Here is a 22,125-nt window from a genome sequence, read left to right as displayed (position 1 = left end):
GAAAAATATAAATGAAAGAACACAAGGGGGTTGTTTACATTCTTCTAAAGAATACTCAAAGTCCTCAGGGAACTGTTTCTCTATTGTTCCTTCATCTGCGTAGTTCATTATAACTGTAATAAGTATAAGCATTTCTTGGAGTATCTTAAATTCTGGTATATTATAAAACGCTTCATTCGCATCTTATACGACATCATATAGTCTAAGTCTCAGGATGCTTACTCAGATTTGAAATTAAAAGATCGCTTATTTGCATTTAAGATCTGTGCTGGAGTGTTGTACGTAAAGACAAACATCGTTCTGGTGTAAGATAAGACACATGAGCATAACCTTCATTTTTAAGTAAAAATCCACTTTAAATGTTACTTTGTTCAAATGTGGGAATATGGCATTGAAATATAAAGCAAATTGCAAGTGGCATTTTGGGTCCTTAATCTGGCTTCACAAAACATTAATCATTTGCAAAAGAGAAAAAAAATCTACAGCCAGAGAAATGAGACACTGATGAAGGCTTCTGTTAATCTTGAACTTGTGACCTAAAGGGGAAAGGCCAAATTGTTTCATGCTTCAACTGTCTGGTCCATCCACACTGGATACAAATGACTTGCCTTAGATATGAATCCAAAAAAAGTATGCTGAGAACGCGAATGACTTATCTTGCTTATTAAGTTCATATTTCTCACTGGCAATAATTAGACTGTATATGAGCACTGTATACATAATAGACTCCAAGCTCGGGAAACTAACCTTTCCCACTAAGGGAATAAACCACATTCAGAACATCTTAGAAACAATGAACTTAATAACCCTCTATAAACCCATTTCAATGTCAAATGTCCTGTAATTTCAAAGTAGTGCAATTTTGTATTTACTTTAGAATGCATAGGGTTAGATGCCTACCACATTAAAACTTGGTGGCAAGTACCCTTGACATGGGAGGAAACAAGAAAATTACAGCAACAATTACACAAGTGTATCCTCTTGTGGCTCATGTTAACATTGCCAAATCCCTGTATAAATCAGAATCAACTATTCATAGAATGTACCTGTCAGCAATATGCTACGTGACATATGGCTCTACTTAATCAAATATACAATTCCATTTTTAAAAAAACTCAGAATATTCCTTCAAGGCACTGTGTTAGCCAGTCAGTCATTTGCACTCTGATGTGGTTTAAAACATTTAAATATTTATGCACCATACTTTATTTATATGTATAGCTGAGTCTAAGAGAATATTTTTACCCTGGGAGGAAACTTATTTCTGAAGGCCATTTTGCAGTAGTTGCTACACATGAGTCCTCTTATAATGGCCTCGATACCAAGACAAAAATATCCTGGGTTTAAATGCTCTATCAATGACTCTTTTATAAATTTTCTAGGTTTGTTTTTTATTAAATGCATTGTTCAAAATATGACAAAAAACAGAAATTGGAGCCATGGAGGTTTTTTTTCACATCACTATTTGAACCAGCTGCAAAGATTTAGATCACACTAGCTCTTATTTTACGCATGTCCTTTGCAACAAGAAAACCATGGAATGCCCTTAAAAAAGAATTTTAAAATACAAAACAGATGTGTTATCTTCTTTCCCTTTGCTATTGTAGTGCCATGTTAGGTAATTAATTCCTTAGTCTTATATAGGTCTTCATGCATATAAAGAAAAGAGTTTATTCCCATAAACATTCTTAAGTTCGAGGACTCACAGCTCCCCTTACCCCCCCTGCCCCGTCTTCACTTGAGGTCAGTGCAGGATGAAGGACCATTTCTCCTGGGAAGTCAGCTCCGCACAAACGCAAGTAGCATACACAGAATGTGGGGAAATATCCCAGCTTAAATAGCAACACAAACTTTACAGAGATACAATATTCTACTGAAAATCAGTAAGGAAGCAGAAGTGATCTGTTCTTGAATTGCTAAGCATGTTATTATCCAAACATTCTGTGAAATCATTTTCATGTTAGCGGCATGGACAGGTTCCTTGTTTTAAATATGCCTTTCAGCAGAGACTTATAATTCATCCCCTTTTTATGATATAGCTAATTCTGGCAAGAGATAAAAGTAAAAAAAATATTGATTTAACTGATTAAAAATGGCAGAATGATAATAGGAGAAAGACCAGAAGACTATTGGGGCTTGCATATTTCTTCTTACTGCTTTTTCCCTTTGAAAAGATAAAATGCTTATTATCAGTAAGGCTCACACAGGTCCTAGATTTCTGCAATGGATGCTTAGACAATTTGATACATAACTGAGTTGAAGCTTTGGCAAAGCCAAGCCATAATACTTGGAAAACATTTCTGGGAATATGTTACTTTCCACACAGATGTGGTACATTAGTCACAAAAATGTGGGCATGATCTCCTATGCATGTGTAGAGAACCCATTTCTCCAAAGCTTTTAAAAATAACATGCATCACTTTGCCAAACAGAGAAAACCCCAAATATTATGGTGCCCATCAAACTCTTCATTCTCTCATATTTTTGTTTATGCTTAACTTACTATTAGAAGTGATAATACAGAGTGCCTAGTAAAGATCACATGCAGACAAGCTGTAAACTGTTCTAGGATGCACATACCTGTTGCCAAGCTTGTACTGCAGTGTTTAGAGAGTGAACCACATGCTGCCCGAAGTTTACAAAGATAGAGTCCACTATGATGATGCAGTCAAGCAGCTTTTCTACTGCCTCACGGGAAATGGCAATCTGCCCGAAGATGCTGAAGGATTTCACCATGCTTTGCATCGTAACATTTCTGCATTCAAGAAGTTTACAGTCAGCTTGAGATGAGAATCGGATCTCCTGACAGACAGGACTATTGTTCCACTGTCGAAGATATAAGTGAGGTGCTTTGAAGGAAATAATCATGTATTCTAGTTCAGATGGTACATTTTTATCAGAAATAAATGGCTTTAAGTATTGCGGTGGAGCTGTTGGGAAAACAAATAGGAAAAGCAGCAATTGAGGTGAGCCAATATTTTATGGAAATAAAGACATGATGTTTATTTACCTTTCGGTTACTGAATTCACTTTCTGCCATTTAATAAATCCTAACACTCTCTTGAAGGCATTACGATATTTGAATTACCATTTGATATTTTCCAACGAAGCTGTTTTGTTCAACTGGCACATCTCAAACATATTTTGTCAAAGTTCACGTTCACTTTCACAGACAAAAGTTTGATCACAGAAGACAACAGATAAAATGAAGAGGGGGTGAATATCTGAGGAGAGTTTTATGAAATGCTCTGTTATCTACCAACCAAATCTCAAAAACAAAAATATGACTCGAAGAGTTAGAAAAAGCAGGTTGAATTCCTTTTTCTTTTCTTTTCTTTTTTTTGCTGAAAAAGCAAGATGCTTAACAGCAGCTGTGTTTAGTTTTAATCTGATTTTTTAAATCTGATTTTTTTTTCCATTACATGTTAGGTTGAAAACCCAAATCAAAATGTACTAACTAGGGACCGTCTGGTATAGACTTTTAGGAATAATTATTCATGTGCAATTGGCAAATTTTTAAATTTTTTTTTTAATTTTTATTTATTTATGATAGTCACAGAGAGACAGAGAGAGAGAGGCAGAGACATAGGCAGAGGGAGAAGCAGGCTCCATGCACCGGGAGCCTGATGTGGGATTCGATCCCGGGTCTCCAGGATCGCGCCCTGGGCCAAAGGCAGGCGCCAAACCGCTGCGCCACCCAGGGATCCCCAAATTTTTAAAAGACCACTTTCAGTGGGTGGGAAAATTTAATCTTCCACCTTACCAACTTGTAAAAATGATGGTCCTTCAAATTTCTGCCTATCCTTTGTAGAATGTATTCATGCTTTTGAAATCAGGTAATATTGGATACTTTTGGAATATATCCATCATTAATGTAGTGGCTCAGGACATAGAATAGAAACAGATGTATTTCTTTCAAAAAGATCCTAATCGGAATAACACTAAAACCTGAATTTTTGTAACTTCCTTGAAAATTCTTACTAGGAAGCATGAAAAATCATGTCAGTTTAATAATTACTACTGGTAATCTATATAATAGGTCCATATGATGGTTTAAAAGGGGTACATCTGTTATATGAAGTCAACTTCAGAATAATTTTGCCAGTGCTCATTGTTAGAGGAAATGAATGCCTCTTCTAAAAATTTCCACCACCACATCGGTGGTAGTCAGTAGGGAAGGAGCTTTGGGTGGTAGAACTGATCAACAATCACAGCACTTTGAAACATCAATACTGCAATATACAGAATGAAAATCCTTCCACATCTTTTTACTAGTTGAAAGTAAAATAAATTATCTGGGCAGAAATTGATGAATTGGGTTTTGAGAACACTCAAGAAAAACAGTAAGTATTAAGTGCGTGCTATTCTGATGCTAAAGTAAAGGGTACCTGTGCCTAGTTGATCAAGGTGATGACAAAGATGGAACTCCAGGTGAGCAAATTGGAAGGAAATGCTAAGAGATGGGACAAACCATGGGGTAAAACAGGAGTCGACTCTGGTACATGCAGCCAGGGCTGTTGGAGTTACAAGTTGGTCACAAGTGCTTTGAGAACCAGATTCACTTGCAGAGCTATGGGAAGTAAGTAATAAAAGAGTATCAGTAACCTAGATTTTCCAATACATATAAGTAAAATGTCTTTCTATATGGGGTTTTTAAGTTAGCAGCCATAATCCTATAATTAATCTATTATCATCAAATCTTCTGTATTTACTTGCATAAACTAGTTGTTTTTAAAAACTAAGTTCATGTTGATTATTGCCTATAGATTATTAGCAGAAAAATTTCACAGGATTCCTCAAATGCCAGGTCATATTGACCTACCTCCAACCCAATTTTTTCCATCCACATATCACACAACTTATGGACAACTTGTTCACCTATTAGTTCAAGGCCAACACAATTTTTTTAAAAAAGATTTTATTTATTTATTCATGAGAGACAGAGAGAGAGAGAGAGAGAGAGAGAGAGGCAGAGACATAGGCAGAGGGAGAAGCAGGTTCCCTGCTGGGAGTCCAATGCAGGACTCGATCCCAGGACCCGAGGATCACGCCCTAGACCAAAGGCAGACACTCAACCACTGAGCCACCCAGGCTTTCACATGTTCTAATGTTGTGAGAAATTACTATGTAAAATGCGCAACAAACCACAAAGAATTGGCAGAGGTAAACAGAGTTGAGCATAAGCAATTGGTAATAAAGTTAACTGGACAACTTTGATATATATATATCAAGGTCTGCACAGTTATTTGTGTTACCTGTAATTGTGAGACTGTAATTTGTGAGACTTTAACATAGTCACATACTTCTGTATTAGTCATTTGTATCATTTGGAGTGAGGGTATGAGGGGGAAACAAATTAGATAGTTGTTCTGGTCCATCAGAAGACACAGAATTGATTCCAAACCCAGGGAACATAGCAGAGTGACCCAAAACCTGAGAATGTGGCCCACTCCTCTTGTTTCCCTTATTTTTCTTCATAGGGTCAGTTACTGGGTAAGAAACTGTAAATTCCAATTAGAGTGTGTAGTTGCTGGCTACCTTCTGTTTGCTCGCTAGATCCACACTTTCTACCCTTCCCCATCTTCTTCTCTGCCATTGGACTGTATTAACAAGCTGCTTTGTCCTCTGGTTCAGCTAGCAAGAGGTGCCTATGGGAGATCAGAAGGCAAGAGGAGAGTAGAGTAAGGGTATGTACTCCTCTGGCTTCTTCAGGCCTAAGAAGGGGATGGGTCCCCAGGATTCCTAGCCCTACCGTACATACCATCCCTTAAATCCTGTCCACACTTTTATAAGTAGTCCTTTCATTGAACTCTCCTCAATCTTTAAGTTTGAGTGCACCTTCTATTTCTTGTCAGGACCTGATAAAGGGGGTTTATTTAGGCTTAAGCAATGGGTATGTGCAAATACAGAACATGATTAGATTAAAGATAAATAGCTGAAATGGCTATCTTGATCAGGGCTTCAAGGTTGTATCTCTTGTCTCTGGTCCAGTACACAGCAAATAGAAGTCCCCTACAAGGTCAATACTATTGTGGAAACTAAGCTTGAAGTTACTCTACTTCAAACGCCATCTTCAAAAAAGTGTAATTGCTACCAATCGTTTATTTTCATATGATTGAGGAAGAAACCATTGTTTAAAGATGGTGGAATGTACAAATATACAGGCATTGAATTAAAGATAATATACCTGTATGGGATAAACAGAGTAAAGTTTAAGAGATTGGCTCTTTTTTCTCCAGTCCTTTGTAATGACGACTACCTGCCCCCTTTGGGCCAGTTAGCTCCTATTCATTCCTTAAGGCCCCAGCTTAGAAATCAGTTTCTCAAAGTTGGGGATGGAGCCAGGACTTTAATCCAGGTCTTCTAACTTGGAATTCTTTATTAAATACTGCTCCTATATACATATATACAGTGATGCCATTAACACTGAGCAACCCTACACTGTTGCAACTTTATGCCAACTGTGGACAAGATGCTCTTTGCTTTTTAAGATTAAGCTTCATGGGATTTATTTTTATGAACTTTCTTCCTGGAACGTACAACAGTCTGATGCATATCCTTTTTCAACCACTGAGAATATTACTTATAAGATAATCTCTAATCATAAAAGCATCAGGTTTTTGTCTAGTTCTAAATGTCTTGTGACAGAATATACTGAAGCTAACTGTAGTTTTCTTTCTGCATGAAAGGCTGACGTATTATCAGAGCATTAATGTTTTCTTTCTAGAATTGGATAGAATTTATTTACTGTCCCTTTTGAAAAGTGTCTTAGTAGGGTCTTATGATGTTGACTTTTAAACCAACTCTTTAATTTCATTAATATCAAATTCTATCTGAAAATGGTTAATGTCAAACAAAGCAAGATCAATTGTGAAGTATTAGGTAACTTGAAAAATCCCAGGTGAGGACAAAAGATCTGTGATTATAATGTCAAAAGCCTGGTGAAAAATTGCCTGAATTTGATTGTCTGCATAAATTCCATTCCCTAAAGGTTCCACATTTCTGTAATGCTAAGCTTACCACAAAAGTAATTGTTATGAATGTTTCAGATGCAGAGGAATTAACCTTGTCTAAAATGCTTCTTTCAATGCTGAAAATGCATTCTTTCATAATTAGAATCAAGAAATGATTTCCAATTTGATACTTGTATTAATGAAACTCAGATTAAACAATTTTTTTGTTGGGCACCTGGGTGACTCAGTGAGTTAAGCATCTGCCTTCAGCTGAGGTCATGATCTCAGAGTCCTGGGATTGAGACCTTCAGTTTCCTGGCTCAACTGGGGGTCTGTTTCTGTTTCTCTCTCTGCCATTCTCCCCTGCTTGTGATCTCTCTCTCTCTCAACTCACTCTTAAATAAAATCTTTTTTAAAAAAGTTACTAATTTTTTTTTTGTTGTTGTTGTTACTTAGAGCTCTTTTTCTGAGACTTTCTGGTTTCTGACTAGGTAAACTGTACTTAGAATATGTAATCTTCTATGTAACTGCTGACTCCTCACAGGGTGGGTGTTTACTCATTGCTGCATTACACATACAAGTGAAATTAAGATCCCACTCCTCTAACATATTTTTACTAGTTGTAATCAACTAAGTAATATAATAGGAAGGCAATTTTTCCCAAAGAGCCCAAATAACCTAGAAATAGAATATATAAAGTATAAAACATATTATTATTAAGCACAGAAGGTAATCACTGGAAAAGACTGTGAGGCTACTGTAAAAAGGTTAACAGAGGTTATCATTGTGATATGACCATGCCTGGTGGCATTCTCTTTATTTCCCAAATGCTCTTTAATGAACATATAGTGTTATTAATTTCAAAAAAAGAGAAAGAACCCACAACTCATTATAATATAAAGTAGGAATCATAATACAAAATTATATGCTATATATGCTATAAATTATATGCTATAATTGTAACTATAAAGGCATATAGTCATGGACAAAAAAAAAGGTAAAAGAGAAAGAGAAAACAGGTGATTTGCAGGATGTTACAAATGATGGATGTTTTTTCTCATGTTAGTGCCAGAACGTTGCTTGGGGGAAAAAAGAAAGGGATTATACAGAAGGAGGAAGATAATGCTAAAGCCAGTTCTTCAGAAGGACCAGGAGGTAGGTCATGGAGAGTGATGGACAGTAAGGTGGGCCTGGGCCCATGGTACATGCATTCTCATATGATCCCTCCTGTTCCACTCACTGTGATTTAGTATCTTTTTCTTGTCTTTTGTGGGAGCGTCAACAGAAATGCTTACCTCATAGGGCCACATAAATGAGAAGATGTGGTAAAAATAGGTTATTGAAGCCAATCTTTTTTCTACTCTAAGTTAGCGGATTGTCAAGCAGGCGAATACTGAAAACAAGGACAGTCTTGGCTTGTTTTGCCACAAACCAGATATCCTATAGGAGACGTGTAACAGGAAGTTATGGGGACATGACACATAACACCTGAGGTCTACAGCTCTAGAGATTCATTATAGCCAAACAGAATCTAGAACTATTAAGAAATCCTTTGTATAGGAATCATTTTAGTTAGCCAAGTTTTTCTAATGTCTAGAGATCTTTTAAAGGTTTTTTTTTTTTTTTTTAAAACACATCTTAAGAAAGAAGTATTCCCAAAATGTATCTTTTTAGAAGTAGGCAATACAATTTATTTAACCTTTCTCTTAATGCCCCAGGGTTATCACTACACATACATACTGTTTACTGTGTCATTAAGAGTCTGCTGAGGAATTAATGGCTTTTTATATTTTTAGTTCAGAATGGTTCAGGTTTTTTTTTTTTTTTTTGGTAGTTTGTTTTTTGCCCTTTTTGTTTTTATACTTAAGGAACAGGTTCTTATTGTGAGGGCTCACAGGGCTATACTATGAATACAATGCAGGATTTTTAGTACGCAAACTTTGCTATATCAACATCTGTCTTGTGTCCTAGTTCTCATCTGTAGATCACACGGATGCAGCTGCTAGCCAGCCAAGATACCGCTAAGTGAGGGGTCACTAGATACAATGATATGATGACTGTTTCCTAGTATAATTCACTATTTCATTTTTCATTGAGTTACCTTTGGTCATCAGCACCATTTTGACTGCTGTTCAAGACAATTCTCCAAAGATCCGAGGATACTAGTTTCTTCTGGTCACTCACAAGATTGATATCCGGCAACTGTAGCTCACAGACTTTGCTTTCAGACAGACTAAATTCTTGAAATGCAACAAAAACCTTCTGGAGTTCATCCCAGTATTCCAAACTACAAGGAATCTATAATAAAATAAAGATTTTAGAAGTTGCAAATAGAAACTATGATACAGTTCTGTATTTGTTGAAATGCATATTAAACTATAAAAGTTATAACATGAATAAGACTTTTAAGAAGGTATAAGTCTGTAAAAGACAGTAGTTTCAAATTTCTTTTCATGGTTATACTCACTTTGTTTACCTACTTTGTCTTAAAGGACCCATTCAGGAATAATATATGAAAACAGCCAAGAAAGTTTTTAAATGAAAGAAAAAATGAAGAACAAATTCTATCAGGTGTTAAGTGTACTATCAGACTGTAACAGTTAAAAGATAAGGTTTGAGTAGTGACCTACAAATAGATTAGAAGAAATAGGAAAAACAGTATAAGATGTAAGTACAGATACATTTTACTATGTAAGGAAGATACCATTTTTTGGGGGGGTTAATTTACTTATTTTTAAATTTTTTAAATTTAAATTCAATTTGTCAACATATAGTATAACACCCAGTGCGCATCCCTTCAAGTACCCTCCTTTTTTTTTTTTTTCAAGTGCCCTCCTTAAAGCCTGTCACCCAGTCGCCCCATCACCCTCCATCCACCTCCCTTTCTGCAGCCCTTTGTTTGTTTCCCAGAGTTAGGAGTCTCTTTTTGTCTCCCTCTCTAATTTTTCCCCACTCATTTCAAACAAGTAGGAGAAAGACAGGAAATGAAGTTGCAAGCACTATCTAGCCATTTGGTAAAATCAAAGAGGGTCCCTACAGCACTCTAACATAAAAGTAGATTCCAAAAGGATCAAAATGTTAAAGGCCAAAACTGAAAGCATAAGAGAAAAAAATCAGTTAATATTTTTATCATGATAGGGCAGCTTTTTATAGGTATGGCATGAAACCCATTGAAGAAAAAAAAAAACCCCACAAAACCACAGGGTATATGATCAAATTAAAAAAAAGCAAATAGGGTAAAATACATGATATTTAATGATAGATCTAGGAATGACTGTTGTGATAGCACAGAGTGCTTACAAATCAATGTGGAAGTGATAAATAAGCATATAGAAAAATAAAAAAGGGAAGATGTTGGAAAAGGCAATCAGCCATTGACCCTGAACTTCCCTGCATGTTATTGCTAGGTATGAATAGGATGCAAGGCCCTGAAAGCTATTAACTGGGGCTGGTTCTTAGGTTGTATTTACAGAGAACAACTTTGAGGGATGTGGTAAAGTCTCTCTCCAGGTCAAAGAGCAGACTCACTCTAAAGAGGGTGGATCTGTTGCGCTCATGTTCTTGGCTGTGCCATCTACCTACCACATGCATCCAACCCCTGAGGGCCCTTCTGCATTGCCCTTGTGGAACCCAGGGCAGGGTTGGGGGAGCAGGCAAGAGGAACCAATGCCTGTATGATACTCATGTTGCTTGTCGTGCCTGGAGCAATAATGTTCTTTGTTTCTGACCCATGAGTCTTATGTCTTCTGTCAGCAGCAATGGAACACTAACTGGCTGATTTATTAGCTTGCATATGGTAAAATCACAGACTCTGACAGTAATTAGTTCACAGAAAAAAAATAACTGGCCAGTAAACATGAAAAGATACTCAACTTCACTAATACTTACAGAAATTCAAATTCAAATTAATAACACAATATTCTTATTTATTATTCTGGCAGTTTAAAAAGACAGTTCCAATTTCTTTTTCTTTTTCTTTTTCTTTTTCTTTTCTTTTCTTTTTCCTTTCCTTTCCTTTCTTTCTTTTTCTTTCTTTTTTTTTTTTTTTTTAAAGATTTATCTATTTATTCATGAAAGACACAGAGAGAGAGGCAGAGACATAGGCAGAAGGGGAAGCAGGCTCTTTGCAGGAGCCTGATGCAGAACTTGATCCCGGATCTCGGGAACACGACCTGAGCCTAAGGCAGCCGCTCAACCACTTAGCCACCCAGGTGTCCCTACAGTTCCAATTTCTGCACAGGTGTGGGAATTAGCATTTCCACTCTATTTCTGGAAGGTAATTTGGCAATATCTATTAAATGCTTCAAAGTATATGTCTAAGATTTTGTTTACAGAGATTCCAATGCAAGTGTGTATTTATTTCAGCACTGGGTGTATAGTAAGAAATTAGAAGCAAGTCAGATATCCATTAACAGGGGATTAGTTAAATATAACATGCAGATCTATAGAATGGATTACTACACGATCATTAAAATGAATATCTATATATACTAACACAAAAGACATCCAAGATATATCACAAAAATTTTTTTAAAGATTTTATTTATTTATTCATAGACACAGAGAGAGAGGCAGTGACACAGACAGAGGGAGAAGCAGGCTCCATGCAGGGAGCCCGATGTGGGACTTAATCCCGGGTCTCCAGGATCACACCCCAGGCTGCAAGCTGTGCCAAACCGCTGTGCCACCAGGGCTGCCCCTCTCACAAAATCTTTAAAAAATTTTAATATAGGACATGTTAGTTAATTCCATTTTTAAAAAAAAATTTAAATAAGGACTGCGCTCAGACATGTCTTTCTTTTGGAAGCATTCCCTAATTATCATTCTCAGAGCTGACTGCTGCCTCTCTGTGTCTCTCCTCTATCATAAAACTTATTACACTTCGCAATTCCCTTTTTAAAGTTTATCTCCTTTAGTTGACTGAGATCCTTGCGTAAAAAAATGACATGTTATTTAAAAAAATATTCTTAGCATCTAACAGTTTTTGGGATACAATAGGATCTTAACAAAAGCTTTCTGAATGAATAGATTTTCCTTACCCTTTCTTTTCTAAATAAGTGATTCTTAATTTTTCAATGGGAATATATTTTACCTCCACCTATAACAGATTCTTTCCTTTAGAGAAGGACTTGAGTTTCTGTGTATGGAGAGGTGCTTAGTGGGAAACAAAAACAGATATGCATAAGTGGCTGACAGTGGAATAGAAAGAGATGTATATGTTCTGTTTAGTGATGAGGACAAGTAATACATTCATAGTAATTCACTCTTACCCACCATTTCTTGAAATTCTCTCCCTTTTTGCTTTCCATGACATACTTTTTCTACTTTTCTCCTCTCTGGGTCTTTGTTCCAATATTCTATCTCAGCCTAAAAATACCTGTACACCTCTTCATTTCTCATTGTCTCATATTTAAATCCTTCCCATCTATCAAGGTCCAAATCAAATACCACCTTTCTTTGAGCCTTTTTACCTCCCCAGATGGAGAAATACTCTCCCTTTTCCCTTTTCTAACTCCAATAGTTTTTTTTTTTTTAAAGGGAATCTGTTTCTTAGCTCTTATCACTGTATACCTCACGTTATAGTTATTTCTATACGTGACATCTTCCTGGTAGGCACATTCCTTGAGGGAATGATTTCCATTTGGCTAAGCTTTGGATTTTCATAGCACCTGGCAAAGTGTATATACAGTGAATGTTCAAAAAGAAAGTTGCTGAATGAATGAATGAATAATTCACGAATGAATGAATGAATATACACATACTGGGTGATTCAGTCCATCACTGGCACATAAATATTCTCCACAAATAAGTACAGAAGGTGAAAGCATGAACTTTGAAGTCAGTTTTCAATTCTTAGCTCCATTAGCTACGAGTGCTTGGGCAAATTAATTTCTTCAACATGGATTCTTATTTCTAAAAAGGAGATAGTAACAGAACTGTCTCAGGAATTTTGAGAGTCAAAAGAGACAAGGCATCTCATATAATGCCACATAGTAAAAGCTTCAAAAATGTTAGTTATGAATTATTTATCTTTCTCATACTCAAAGAACACTTCTGAAGCTTGAGTGTCATTACCAGAATTGGAGAGGTTGTGATTAAGAGTCTTACTTGCTAGATTTAACGATGGGTTGGGCTTGTGAAAAGAAAATAATAAACCTTGGACCTGGATATTCAGGAACACTGTAATCATAGTTTAATATAGTTTTCTGCTGCACATCTATTAAAACGTGGCCCTCCATGTTGACTATGAGAGATAAAGGAGTATCTCTTCTCTGGACTGCCAGTGACTGTGAAGGAGTTAGTTCTTTGGTTTAGGACAGTCATAACCAGAGGTGGATAAGATGTGGGAAGGCAGTAAGATGTGGAAGAGGGCAAATGAGCTTAGAAAGAGCATATTTAATATGCCTATTGTTTTTTGTAATGCAAATCATAGAATATAAATTCAAAATTACAAAATTTTGTGATTCAAAGTTCAAAATTATCTTCTTGGTAGAGAGGTTACACAGAAAATCAAGTGAAAAGAGACATGTTTCTGGTATTGTCTCCAGAAGTTCTCCATTAAAATTAATATATAATAGCTTATGAAAATTGGCTGTCACATTGGAAAGCAGAGTAGGGCTTTAAAGAAAAAAATCTAGTAAGTTTTGATGTGCAAGGCAAGGTTGGAATAAGGCCATAATATAAGGCAATCCAAGCTGGGAACCATTGCGGGAAGCATGAGGCAGTTAAGGGCAATGAAAGTGGACTCCACCAACACTGGCACTTAGAGGAGGAGGAGTTATGAAGAGTTCAAAAAGAGAGATTTGGAAGAAAGCCAAAGACAAACTTTATTTAGTTTACAACTTTGTGTGAGGCTGGCTCTGTGGTTACATACTTCAATTTGAACATTACAGACAACTCTGAAAATTCAGAAAACAATAGAAAACTACTATAGAAGCAAATCCCCAAATATGTCGGCTATGTTTGTCAGGATTTTCCTTTGTAGGCCTTCTATTCCTTGGTTAACAAAGGGGTATTAATACATTTACTCCAAATAAACTTCTGCTGAAAAAATTTTACATTGTAGTTCTGTAAGTACATTTGCAAAAGCACATTTAATCCCTTCCCTTATTATAAGAATGTATTTGTCTTCAAAACTTCTGATGAAAAGCTAATAGTGAGTATAACTAGTATTTTAAAGGTAATTTTAGTTAATTGTCCATTCAGATACACACTGTGCCATAAATTTATAAACCTCAGCATGATGCTCCCATAGGATAAAATCCTTAGGTCACTGCTCTACAACTTGAGCAACTTATCTAATGACTCTGAGCCTCAGTTCTCTCATTATAAAATGCAGGTAATAAAAACTATTGTTTTTAGGCCATGTTAAGGATTTTTTACTTTACCTTCATATCAATGGGGTATCTTTGAAGGGTTTTAAGCAAAGAAGTAATGTAGTCAAATGTATGTTTATTTTAAAAGCTCTGGATCCTGTGTAGGCAACAGATTAAAAAGTACAGCAGTCAATATCTAGAGTATGGTTGGTGGAAATAGAGTGATGTGTGGAAAATTCTTGGGACATAAAAATGTGTCGACTAATTAGATAGAAGGAGAGGGAGGTGTCAAGGATGACTCCCAGGTTTCTGGCCCAAGCAACTGTGTGGATGCTGAGGTCATTTACTGAGTTGGATAAGACTGATCCATCCCACTTGGGTGTAGGTTTGTGGTATATGTAGGGTAGAGGAGGGGAGATCATGAGTTCATTTTAGGCAAGCTGAGTTAGAAGTGGCAATGAGCTATTCAAGTGGAAACCTGGAGTAAGGAGTTGGCTATTCTGAAGAGTGGAAGAGGGAGTAATGTGTTGATACACAGCTATAGGTTTGTCCAGCCTTAGCCTTTTGTTAGGAGAGTGTAATGAAAAGACAGATAAACAAATGAGGCTATTTATTTGCAGAGGGTGTTTTAAATGATGAATTAAGACTATGAACTAGTTAAAGGGGGATGAGAAAACAGAGTGAGCTGATGGACAGGGAGAAAGCAGGGGTAGGTTTATACATAGTTTATACAAGTTTATATATAGTTTTAACGAATGACTATAGTGGAGCTTGTTGAGTGAGCAGGCTGGAGAGACAGAATGCTAGTAAGATGAGATGGTGGATGAGTGCTTTAGGAGGCAGAACAGTTTGGAATGATGACAAGGTCCTGGGCTTATGTGTGACAGTGAGTAGTTAGGTGTTGTGAATGTCACTTGAGTGAGAAGATCAAGCTGGAGTTCTGGCTGGGTCATATGCAAGGATATTGATGGCAGTGAAGGGTGGGGGATGGGTTAAACGGATGATGGGTATTGAGGAGGACACTTCTAATGAGCACTGGATGTTCTATGTAAGTGATGAATCACTAAATTCCATTCCCGAAACTAATATTACACTACATGTTAACTAACAGAATTTGAATAAAAACTTGAAAAAAGGAAAAAAAAAAGCCATATGGGCCAGAGACAGAAGTTCTGAGAATTAGGGAAAGTGACCAAAGAGTGAGTAGATGACAACAATGGAGGGGTAGGGGAGGATAGATAATTAGATGGAATGAGTCTCAAAGGAGCAAGGAGATTTAACAGGAGGGTCGAAGTGAAAAGGCAAGTGGCATTGGTGAGCAAGAATATCTTATCTTCTGAGGAAGGAAAAAGATGTGAGAGAATGAACAGTCTCCACCTCAGTGGGTTACAATGGTGCACAGACTCCCAGGGGACAGCAAGATTTTTATCTAAGGTAAAGGGGCTGGGGAAATGCCTGAAAAGAGATTGAGGTTTAGGGGAGTTCACTTATCATAGATCAAGGGCTATGTGCAAAGGTTTGGGAAGTAGAAGAGAGGAGAAAAAAAGTGATGCAAACCAGTGTCTATATAAGAGAGTATAAATCCCTGGGGCCTGGGTGGCTCAGTCGGTTAAGAGTCTGACTTCTCTTCAGGTCATGATCTCGGGGTTCTGTGATCGCCCCCACATTAGGCTTTGCACTCAGCCTGGAGTCTGTATCTCCCCCTACTTGTGCTCTCTCTTACTTTGTCTCTGAAGAGGGGATAAATCTCCTACTGTGGATAATGACTAGGAGAGAGGGCAGAGAGGCATGTGTTGGAACTGAGTCCTGATTTAGGAGGGTTAGGGACAATGGCTGTGGTTTTAAAAGTTAGCCTACTGCTTCTTCCTGAGGGCTGGTTTGCATTATGTGTGTTCTCTGAGAAGGATTCTTTTTTTTTTTTTTTTTTTAAGATTTTATTTATTCATTCATGAGAGACACACAGAGAGAGAGAGAAAGAGGGAGAGAGAGGCAGAGACACAGGCAGAGGGAGAAGCAGGCTCCATGCAGGGAGCCTGATGCAGGACCAGATCCCTGGACTCCAGGATCATGCCCCAGGCCAAAGGCTGCACTAAACTGCAAAGCCACGGGGGCTGCCCTCTGAGAAGGATTCTTAAAGAACTACAACTATTTCAAATTCATAGCACAAAGTCTGATAAATGGCATACACTTAATAAAATTTTTAAATTAATGAGTGAAGATAGGTGCTGTATAAAGTTAGCACTTTTACCTTCCTAAACAGTCTTCTATTCTACAAAGATCTTGTTTTATGTACTGAGCTCTTCCATTTTATTCTGCAATCACACCCACTTTTAACAAGCTTTTCATTAGCTCACTAATCTTCCTTGGTCTTTCAGTTAGGAATTGACATTGCTCACCTATTCTCTAGGTGAGTAGTAACACAATTAAACTAAAAATCAAATGCAATCATACTGTGCTTCATATGGTAGCAATTAATTATTCTCAAGGAGTAAATCTGGGCTCTGTTTGGTATGATCTATTTAAATAATTTTATTATGTGCTTTTAGGTTTGAAAGAGATGATGTGAATGATCTTTAGTTACATATCTATAACTGAGGATTTATTATTAATGCCTGCACTGAATAACTTCAACGAAAGAGGACTATTCCAAGGAAGTCTAGTTGCCAAAACATAGTTCAGAAAGCTTGAATATCTAATACTGAGTCATGGGAAGTGGGAACAAGTAAATTGGTTTCACTGGAAAACATTCCACATGTAACACATGGTACATTTCAAATGACTGTCAAGATTATATATTTTTTATAACATTTTGTTTTCCTATCCATTATTTGAAAAAATCTAAAAAATTAGCCAGCCATACATAATAAACTGTACTCTAAGCATATGTGGTCTTTGCATATGAATATATTTTAGGTTGTATATCTGCCAGTTGGTAACAGCACATGTATTTTTGCATTTAAAATGTTATTCCACAATTTGTTTCCATTTGATGGCTAATTTGGGAAGATCTGCATATGTGTTGGCTATTTAAAAATGTTTCTGGTACAAAGAATATTTTGGCACTTAATTTGTTTTTATTATTTAATAGTACTGCCAAGACTATTAGCAAGGTTGCAAATGCCCATCTGTCCTCATAGATAAACAGCTCTGAATGCTGTGTGCAGGGGCTGCTGAAGCTGGGCCACTGCCCCTTGGCCTACTCAGTCACACTAAGCAACCTAGGAAAAGGATACAGAGAAAGGGTCTTCCCTGTATTTACGTGGATAATAAAGAGCTGGTGGAGAGGAGATCTAGCAAGTGATGTATTCTATCAGTTTTGCTTCAATTGATTGTCCTTTAGTTTGTATTAGGTGAAATAGAGGTAGAGTAGCTGTGTAAGGCTGGTTAGGGAGCACAAAGCTGGAACCTCCATTCAGGACTAAGTTATTAAAGCCCGATTGTAGCAGAGAATGCTATCTTTATTACTCCTTCCCCCGCATTTCCAGATTTCTCAGGATGCCAAGTCAATAGGTGATTACAGTAGGAGGAAGAACAGCTACTTTTTTACCATCACCCATGTTTTTTGTTATAATAATACTGATGTGGTATTATTATTACAGCTGTGGCAGAAGAAACTGCCTTGTGAATAATCCTGTATAATTTACAAAGATTTTCCTTGTACACTGTCTTAGTGAGAAAAATATTATTCCCATTTTGCAGATAAGTTGACTACAGCTCAGAGAAGTTAAGTATTGTGTTCAAGAACACATGTTTAATAAGACAGACCTATTGGCTATAAATCCTATGCTCTTCAGCTCATTGCCTTTAAAGAAGAAAAACACACCTCATAATGTGTCATTTACAATTTCCATGTTCTCATTTTTTTAATGTGGATTCTTAAGAAGAAGAAATCTGAATGTGGAATCTATTTTGATCTTTATCAAATATCCCAGTCTTTTTAGTTACTTAATTTGGCAAATGTTTTCTCTTTAGTAGGTTTTTTCCTTTTAGCACTTTGAGTATGTTATTTCTCTGCCTCTGGACTGCATGGCTGCTGATGAGAAATCAGTTGTTAATCTTGTTGATTATCCCATATATTTATGATGAGTCAGTTTGACAGTTTGGGTTTCGTGTGGAAATCTTTGGGTTTATTCTACTTGAAGTTCACTGAGCTCTTGGATGTGTACACTAAAGTTTTTCATCAAATTTGGGAAGTGTTCAGTCATTATTTCTTCAAATATTCTCTCTCTCTTTCCTTTCCTTCTAGAATTCCCATCATGCATATCTTGATACACTTAATGATATTCCACAGGTCTCTGAGGATCTGTTCATTTGTCTTTTTTCTTTCTGTTCTTCACTCAATAATCTCAATCTAAATCATATATTTAAACTTATTAATTCTTTCTTCCCTACTCAAATCTGTTGTCAAGCCCCCTAGTAAATTTTTCATTTCAGTTACTATGTTTTTTTTTTTTTTTTTAATTCTGGGATTTTTAGTTGATTCTTTTTTCTTTATAATATCTATCTCTTTATTGCTATATTTGGTGTAAAGTCATTCTCATATTTCCCTTTAGTTCTTGAGATATGGCTTTCTTTAGATTCATAGAACATATTTAAAATAGGTGGCTAAAGTCTTTGTCTAGCAAAGTCAATATCTGGGTTTCTGAGGGACAGATTCTATTGATTGCTTTTCCCATATAGGGGCCATACTTTGTTGTTGTTGTTGTTTTTTTTTTTTGCATATCACATACTTTTTGTTGTTGTTGAAAATTAGACAACTTAAATGATATAAAATGTTATTATGTTAATGGATATTAATTCTTATTATTATTATATTGTTAATAAATAGTGGCAACTATTTATTGGAATCAGATTGTCTGATTTAGTGGAAATCAGATTGTCTCTCCTGCCCAAGGCTTATCATTACTATTTGTTGTAACTATTATTTGTGTACATCTATGAACCAATTCTAAAAAGTATGTATTCTTTGTTGTATCGACATTGAAGTCTCTACTTGATGAGCTGAAGGGTCAGTCAATGATTAGAGATGTCCTTAATAGTCTGGAATCAATAAGCCCCCATGTCTTTACTGAGGTGCTCTGTGCCTGTTGAGACGTACTTTCAACTCTGCCTTAGCTTTCCCCTCCTGCTTGCACAGTCTTAAGGTTAACCAAAGGTAAAAGAGTGTAGGGCCTTCTTGGGTCAGCGTTGTGCATGTGCAGAGCCTGGGGCAGGTGTACAGCCCTAAGCATGTGTATGCTGTTTTGGTTTCCCAGGAATCTGTTGGGAGTTTTTCAAAGCCTCTGTAACATCTTATTCTGCAGCTTTTCCTTTTAAACTTTTTGGTTAGTTGAAAGGTTTATCTGTTAGCCACTGCCTTAAGCAGCCTTAAAATTAATCAATCGCCTTACATGCTTTCTGATATACACCCTTGCAGTGGGGTGGAGCAGAGACTTTTCATACTGGAATGTTCCTAGTTGATAACTTTTGAAAGAGTAATTGTGAAACTCTTATTTTGTGATAGACAGTTTTTTTTTACCTCACTAAACAAAAATATATACTGCATTTATAACAACATCCAAGTGGTATTAAAACCAAATATATTCCCCAGGGGGAATGCACTGGAAAGATTAGAGATAGATAGGTTATGGAGTTTTTAATTGATGACTGGAAGAGAGTAGGTGAGCGAAGAGTTAAAATATAGAAAGGTCTGATCATGAAATGTGGACTGAGGGGTGATTGGAAGAGAAAACATCTATGTAGAAATGGGGATAAATGAACAACAACATAATCATTAAAACCTGATAAGTTAAAAAAAAAAACAAACCCAAAACCCACCATTGCCTTTATACAATACAGATGAGGTTTCTATTTATAATTACGACTTAACTGTCCTTCTAAATATGAAGAACATTTCTTATAATCAGCTATTTAGAATAACAACAGGAGAAACATTCATTACATAGACCAAATACAATTGAGTAGAGATACTTTTCAATAGTAATTAAAAACATGTATTCTGATAATGATATTTGCTGATTTTCTGGTTTCTACTTCAAAGTATATATCTACCATTTAATTATGACATATAATACAAATGTTTGTAATCTCAAAAGTTTTTAGTTTATAATATTTCTTTTTATATGTATTTGCTTTTTAGTTGATTTTGAAGAAGGAAAAGAAAAGCTTCTATACATCTTCAACTAATAGAAGTCATATAAAAAAAAAAACTTAAAATACTGGAACCAGTTGAGAAACCACAAGTATTCAAATGCAGGAAATCATGATTTTATAACATTTGAATGTGATCTACTCTTGGGAAACAAAGCTAACCAAACCCTATTTCTGTACAGGAAATATTCCAGCATATAGTTGTAATACATTGTGGTGAAGGGGTACAGCTGCAGAGTTTTCACCTGTAATGCCCCACTGGTATTGTGGCTTACTGCATTGCATCAAGGCTGCCTTCCTGTCTGGAAAACCCTCTAAGTACAAACAAGACTCTAAGTCCAGATTTTATTTTCCCTTGGTATCAAAATATGGTAATTTAAGAGCCCTGAGAAATACTTTTTAGCCTTTAAAAGGAAATATGTAACATTCTTTTATTAGGATCTATGTTTGGGTTGGTTTTTCAAAAAACTTAACATATGACCCAGTTATCTTATCAATTTATCAAGCTACCAAGTTTCAAGCAAATGCAGGTGTGTAATATGACATCTTTCAAGATAATATTTTTCCTTAAAGAGAAATAACAAAAATATATTAGGAATTTCTGAGTCAAAACTAATTTAAAGCAGGGGAAACTTTATTATTTTATGGTTTCTCTGAATAAGAATACAAGTCCTAAATTCAGTATTGTGTCCTAGTCTCATCTCTAACTGTTCAAGTATTTTACTCACTTGCATGAAACAATGAAATGTACATGGTATACTGTAAAGAACACTAATTGGGTATACTGTAAATAATACTAATTGACAATCTTAGTTGCTAACTGGTTTTGTCACCTTGAATTGAAGTCACGTAACTAATCTGAGCCTCCATTTTCTTATCTATAAAAAAATTAGGAGAATGGGAAAGATTATTCTAGCTCTTCCCAACTCTATAGTAATATATAAATGCATAAAGTAATATATAGAAATAGATATAATAATATATATAGACATATATAGTAATACATAAACATAAATGCACAAATACAGGATTTGCTTCTTAAAGTTTATATTTTAGGAATAGAGTTCCTATTTTAAGGTACACACTGTATACCAAAATTTACATGATTTTATTCTAATCCTAGTGGTAATTCTGTAAGTTAGTTAAGGGTATATCCATTTTATAGATGAGGGCAAGAAAGTTCCAAAGAGTTACACAACTTGCCACGGGTCTCAGTGATAATAAGTTATAGGGCCTGGAATGTTGGATTCTAGAATTCAGGAAGCTTATTCACTTCATTATACTGATTACCATATTTTAGGTACCTGATTGTATAGGATTTTAAAACTGCAACCTGATAAGGAAGCTCATAAACCAAATACTTATAATGCAATAGTTTGCTATGATTGTTCTTAAAATTAAAAAGTTAAAAATACAATAATCATTGATAATCACTCTTAAAAACGTTTTCTAATGAGAAAGAGAACTATAGTACAGATAGTACAACCCTTAATAATTAGTAAGAAGTCAATAGGGATTACAGAATAACTTTTAAAAATGTGAAAATATGGGATCCCTGGGTGGCGCAGCGGTTTAGCGCCTGCCTTTGGCCCAGGGCGTGATCCTGGAGACCCGGGATCGAATCCCACATCAGGCTCCCGGTGCATGGAGCCTGCTTCTCTCTCTGCCTGTGTCTCTGCCTCTGTGCCTCTCTCTCTCTCTCTCTC

The 22,125-nt window shown here is 36.1% G+C and overlaps 1 protein-coding gene across 13 annotated transcripts in view; it reads right to left on the bottom strand.

The window, feature by feature from the left end:
* The window catches only part of VPS13B (vacuolar protein sorting 13 homolog B), a 733,948-nt gene that overhangs the window by 87,559 nt on the left and 624,264 nt on the right, over positions 1-22,125 (bottom strand). For all 13 annotated transcript variants that reach the window (XM_072773981.1, XM_072773974.1, XM_072773970.1 and 10 more), the window contains 3 exons: positions 9,055-9,251; positions 4,389-4,570; positions 2,581-2,930 (listed from right to left, as the gene is read on the bottom strand). In XM_072773981.1, the coding sequence (XP_072630082.1) occupies positions 2,581-2,930; positions 4,389-4,570; positions 9,055-9,251 (729 nt within the window). The remainder of the gene's footprint in view (positions 1-2,580; positions 2,931-4,388; positions 4,571-9,054; positions 9,252-22,125) is intronic.

The sequence above is a fragment of the Canis lupus genome, chromosome 14 (genome assembly GCF_048164855.1).
Source record: "Canis lupus baileyi chromosome 14, mCanLup2.hap1, whole genome shotgun sequence".
Taxonomy (NCBI): Eukaryota; Metazoa; Chordata; class Mammalia; order Carnivora; family Canidae; genus Canis; species Canis lupus.
This window is presented reverse-complemented; position numbering and strand designations above follow the sequence as displayed.